The 6,009-nt window shown below is 42.4% G+C and overlaps 1 protein-coding gene across 1 annotated transcript; it reads right to left on the bottom strand.

The window, feature by feature from the left end:
• Window positions 1–1,679: 1,679 nt before the first annotated feature.
• Window positions 1,680–2,762, bottom strand: LOC142322589 (uncharacterized). The gene has a single exon (XM_075361664.1). It carries the CDS (start codon window positions 2,760–2,762, stop codon window positions 1,680–1,682), a length of 1,083 nt encoding a protein of 360 aa, XP_075217779.1.
• Between the last annotated feature and the right edge of the window lie 3,247 nt (window positions 2,763–6,009).

The following is a 6,009-nucleotide window of genomic DNA, read 5'->3' as shown; positions in this document are numbered from 1 at the left end:
CTCAAACCGGCGGCACCGACCCCACCGAGTGCCAGGACACCCGCAGGGCCGACACCACCGGCCGGGACTCGGTCTTTCTTTTACCCAACTTCTCCCAAGGAGTTCCCTCCCTTCTCAGGAACCCGCATACCTTGGCATACGGGCCCTCCACGGAGGGACTGTCCTCCCATTCCTACTACATTCCCCGTCTTCTAGGTTCTTCTTCCTTAGATCGGAGAACTTCACCCGCGAACCTTCTAAACCAGTTCCAGTTTACATCACTGAACACCAGCCAGTTGATTAAAATATCCGGTGTTAGCTTGTTTGCAGAGATCTCACTTCTGTTGCATGCCAATCCGGCACAAACAAAGATAGTAGGTTCAGCGTTGTCTATCTCTTGGCAGTAATCACACTGCGGTGTAACCCTTTTTCCAATTTTCTATAAGTACTGACCAAAGGAGCCATGACCCGTCAATAATTGTGTAACATAGAAGTCTACGTTGCCCCTTCTTTTACCTTTCCAATCTCTTATGTTAGGGATTAGTCTTCTGGTCCAATCCCCCACGTTTGAGCAAGCTCATGCATTCTGCCATTCCTGATCTATTAAAACTGCAACCTCATCTCTTGACAGTCCCGTAAATCTTAATGTACGCCCTTTGACTTGTAGGTCAATAGGGGGGACCTCAGTCAGTATACACAGTGCATCATATGAAACAGTCCTGTACCCTGCAGCAACCCGTAGCAAAGCAAGCCGATGAACGCTTCTTAGTTTCATTTTGCTCCTCTGGATGTTCATAGCGTCTCCCCATACCGGGGCCGCATATAGTATCGTAGACGTAGTGGCTGCAGTTATCAGCCTCCTAATCTCCATCCTTGGTGCGCCGTGGTTATGAAAGAGACTCCTCAGAGCCTTGATAGTGGGGGTTACCCTCTTACGTATCATATCGATATGCAATATCGATATTTTAGGTTCCCGAATTTTAGGCTTTTGTCCAGTATAACTCCAAGATATTTTGCATTATTGACCTCTATAATTCGTTCTCCTCTAATGTCTAAGTTGATATTCCTTATCCGTCTTCTTCCAGAGAGAATTATACAGCTAGATTTCGTAGGGGATATCTGCAGCAAGTTCCTTTCTAGCCACTCATCTATTAGACTTAAAGCCCGATTGGCTTTTTCCTCTATGTTCACGACCTCCTTATCTTCAACTAAAACCGCTAAATCATCAGCATATCCTACCACGTATACCCCCTCCGGATAGTTCAGTCTGAAAACCCCATCGTAAAAGATGTTCCATAGAATGGGTCCAAGTACGGACCCTTGAGGGACACCTCCAAAAATTTGGAATATAGACTTCCCCTCTAGCGTTTTCACTTCAATATATCTTTGATGAAGGTATTGATTGATTTGATTAATCAGGTAATCGATAATGTTCATTCCTTGTAATGCTTCAATTATTGATGGCCATGGAACGGATCCGAATGCGTTTTTAACGTCTAATATTACCATGAAGGGGAATTTCCTGGTCCTCCTCGATCCTCTTCTACTTGTTAATGCCCAGTTCATGACTCTATTTATCGCATTTATCGTTGAATGTCCTTTCCTGAAGTCATATTGCTCTGGGTGTAGGCAGTCCCTCTCTTCGAGTTCTTCTCTCAACCTGGCTGCTATTAATCTTTCCGCGACTTTGCCCATGTTATTTATGAGACTGATTGGTCTGTAACCTTCTTGTCCGTTGTTGGTTCCTGCTTTGGGGAGGAATACTGTCTGGATGCTTTCCAGCAATCAGGAAAAGTGCAGTTTTGCAGACCATAGCTGGCTATGTCTACCATTTCCCAGGGAATAATCTTTCCCAGTCCTTTAACAACGGCAGCCGGTATTCGGTCCGGTCCTGGGCTTTTTTTATGATTCAGTTTTTTAATTGCCTCCAGGACTTCCTGTTGTGTGAATCTGCCACCTTCACATCTGATCACTTCTCTATTAGCAGACTCCTCTCTAGAGAACAAGGCTCTTACTTGTTGTGCTGACATTTCGTTACTTAATGTCGGCACATGTCTACCCAAACGTTTGGTTATGATCCTGAATGCCTTACCCCTGGGGTCAGCATCTAGATCATCACACAGCTCCTGCCATTTTCTTTTCTTGGATTGTTTTATAAGGAAGTTAAGTTTCTTCCTGGCATTTCTGTATTCTTCTACGGCTAGGCAACCTTCTTCTTCCATGCCCGTTTGGGCTCGTAGTCGCTGGGCTATTCTCTTTTTTCTCTGCATTATTCTCCTTTGATCCTCGATATCACTAGACCACCAATAAACCGGATGATGTCTGTTGGTATTCTTTGGTATATTGGCTATTTCGTCTTTAATTATATTTTGAAATATCTCCGGATCTATCCCCGCACAACTCATGATCTTATTTGCCACTTCCCTAGTCACACAGTGAATCTGATAATCTGTCAGCCTATGGTTGATGTTTATCTGCATTACTCTTGAAGGACGGTCTCTAATGGTAATCGAAACAGCCTTGTGGTCACTTCCAGTCTCTTCATTAAGCACTGAGAAATCAATTGTGTCGATACGTATTCTACTATCTATTATTACCAGGTCGATAATCGATTCGTGCCCCCTAGCGCTATATATGGCTGCTCCATCATTCACACAAATCGCACCTGTAACCTCCAATAGATCTTCTAGGATTCTTCCTCTGACGTTAGAAGAAGCAGCCCCAGCCAGGGCGGTTCTGCAATTGAAATCTCCTACCACTATTACTCTCTTACGGGACCGCATCACGACTTGTTGTAGAATAAATATTCTGTGTTGAAAAAACTCCAGAGCGCAGTTTGGGCTGATATATACCCCAATTATTACTATGTCACGCAGCTCTATAACCACAATACCCTCATCTCTGTAGTATAGGCTATAGTCTATATTACCTACAATCCCCCTGATAGCCACATCCCCGTTTCTATCTGGTACCCATTGACCTCTAGCCACTAAATTTACATTAGGTTCAGTGGCTACCAGGAAGTTGTAGTTGCCCCGTGTGGCAATCTCTGTAGACAGGTCGCATAATAGTAAACTTATATTGTTATTTATTAAGAGTATCTTACTCATGATTCCTATTGCAATCTAAACAGCCAGTTCTATGTGCTGTGCTTCTGCAGTCCAGACATTTTGTTGCTTGAACGATCCGATCCTCTGCAGTCTCTCCTACCATGCCCGGTCCCCCACCAGCGGTAGCATTTCTCAATTTCCGTTCTAATATACGCTCTACAGCTCACCTATCCGACTCTCAGTCTAGATGCAATGAGTTTGTCGCTCCCCTATGGGTGGTAATGACAGTGGCATGTTTGGTATTCCCATATGCTTCTCTTAGAGATGTTACCTGAAAACTCTCTTCTACGCCAAGTACCTTTTCCACTGCCTCTTTGACCTCTTGTTGCATGGTATCACAGAGCATGTCTTTCACATGTACCACCGTTTTACGATCCCCTTTTGTTCTGATGTCTAACTGGAGTTCCTCTACCCTGTTCTTAAGTAATGAAGAGAACTCTCCTGCTTTTTGTGACCCGCTTATTCTAACCTCTAATTGTTGATCTCTGCCTTTCCTTATAGACAGTATCTCCCCGGCTTCTTCTGCTTTGAATTTTTCTTTCATGGTCTTTTGGAGGTCTGCGTATGACTTTCCTTGCGCTTTAACGACTACCGTTTTGCTCTCAACAACCGGTGGCGTTCCTCGGCTCGCCGATGCTGATCTAGACCTTGCTCTCCCCTGATCACCCAGGTTAGGAAGCACCATTCTAGGGAGGGTTTTGCCCTTCCTCATTAAATATATTACAATTTTCTTAATTAATATTCCACCGGGCCGGTGGGTATTACGAAAACGGAGGACTCTGATTTTCCAACCACCCTTCTGATTGCCTTTATTACATGGGTCGCCATAGCCTTGTCTCCACTACCAGAATCGTAAATGACTGTATATTTTGTTCCTCCCGTGGTTATTTTGTTGTCATCCAGAACAGAAATTTGGAATCTTGCAAAATCGTTGCACCCGGTCTCGCCTCTGCGTATTTACTGTTGGGCCTCAAACCAATTAAGTCCACGTAGTGGCAACTATCGTCACCAGGTTTTAGAACACTTACCTGAGTCAGCCGGTTCATCACCCATGTGGACCACCTAGTTGGTAATCAGTCGATGAGTTGTTCATCTGATAAGTCGACGTCAAGTATGTCGGACATTTCACTTTTATAGTGGCCCTCGGTCTGTGCGCTCTGGTTTGTCACCTCCGGTGACTCTTCGTTGAGTCTCAGTAGTTCCTTATAAATGTCTGTCAATTCTCTTTCGTGTGCTTTAATTGCTGTTACACTCGCCTTATCTCTCAGTTGAACCAATGCATTCCCTAACTTATAAGTGACTTCTTTTAAGGTAAGAGGGGCCTCCTCCTCCTCTGATGAGCGGCTCTTGCTCTTTTAGCCGCTCTCCCCTCAACGGTTCTCCATTTTATCTTATCTTGACTAGCTACACTGATGTCCATACCTTCGGTTTCTTCTGTGGTGTTTTCCTTCTTTCCAGTGTTCCTTCGCGAGAGTCCAGCCTCTTTCGAGGCTGTGTCTTCAACGGGCAGCGAGCCACGTCGTCTCATACCTTGGATTTGGTATCAGGGTGTGATTGAAGCCCGGCGAGCTGGACCGGGAAGGTAGCGTCCGCGTCCAGCGGAATCTCCGGCGGGCCGGCCAGGCCTGCTACTCCGGCGGAGATGTTGGCATTTGCCGGGAGGACTCACGTTGAGGCGGCCAGAACTTCTTCTGTCTTCTTCCTTTTTCTTCTTCTTGGTTTTCTCCAGGTGGTGGTCGACGTTGAATTAAAAGTTGCACGTTCTTTTATTGGAGCCTGAGAGTGGTGGAGCCGCAGCGCCGCTACGGTGGGAGAACTGTGCAGCGCGAGTGACTTTGTACCAGCGCGTACGTATAGTGTGTTGCCGCTGACATCTGAGCTGCTATCGTTGCCGTCCGCCGATATTAAATTATGCATGTATGTGGTAACACTATAAAATAAAAGCATTAGGAAAATCATTCTAACACAGGTATAGTCATCAAAATTCTAAATTATAGATTTTAACTATATTTTCCCTTAATTTTTTTTGAAGCGTAATTTATTTAAAACTAAGGTGATAGAAATAAATCTATTTACAGATCTGTAATATACGCAAGAAAGCAATTCAAGAAATGGTATCACACTTAGATAAACATTAAAACCCTTTTTTCTTACTTATCAGTGTTATTTGTCGAAACACTTTCACATCAGGTAATCGAACCTCAATATAAAAGGTTTATAAAATTTCTTCTAATTCTCATTTTAAACCTTCAGATTTTATTTTTCCCTTTCTTTTTACCCCCGTATGTTTCACTTCAGTACAAATGTACACTCCAGTTGTGTACTGGCAACACGCACGAGTTTTTTTACAACGCACTTCAAGTCTAACTAAATCTTACTACATAGTAACCTTCGTCTTCCTATTAAATTGTTACTTAGCCGGTACTATTCCAATTTTTTATTTCGCTTTCACTTTATAAATGTTTTGTTAACATAGTATAATGGTATCTTAATATTAAGTTTTTTCTCTATTATATAATTCTGTCGTAATATTTTTTTTTATTTTGAATCATCTGTTGAATATCTTTTACTTCAATCAGATCAGCACCGAATCATTAAACTGATAATGTTCTATTACTAAATTCTGTAACGCATAATTATGTGTTTGGCTCAAAAGAATACTGTATTTAATAATATTTCTCTACAGTGTTTCTCAAGTTCCGGTTTGTACGATTTTGAAAACGATATCAAAAATGCCCTTAAGTAACCCTTTATACCCTTAAGTGATTTTAAAAATAAGTATTTACTTACATATTAACATCACTCTTTAGCGCTAAGTTTTAAAATCAACACTTTTATTAAACCAGTTAAAAAAGTATTAGAAAATTCTAATTTAATTTATTTTTATTCTTTCACTCTGTAACTTCATTTTTTTCTGAAA

This window comes from Lycorma delicatula, chromosome 4, assembly GCF_047948215.1.
Source record: "Lycorma delicatula isolate Av1 chromosome 4, ASM4794821v1, whole genome shotgun sequence".
NCBI classification, from domain to species: domain Eukaryota; kingdom Metazoa; phylum Arthropoda; class Insecta; order Hemiptera; family Fulgoridae; genus Lycorma; species Lycorma delicatula.
Note: the sequence above shows the minus strand (reverse complement) of the source record. Positions and strands in the feature narration are given on the sequence as shown.

What these genes read in the sequence shown, in the direction of transcription:
- LOC142322589 (XM_075361664.1), bottom strand. Translation starts at nt 2,762, where the DNA reads ATGCGGTCCCGTAAGAGAGTAATAGTGGTAGGAGATTTCAATTGCAGA.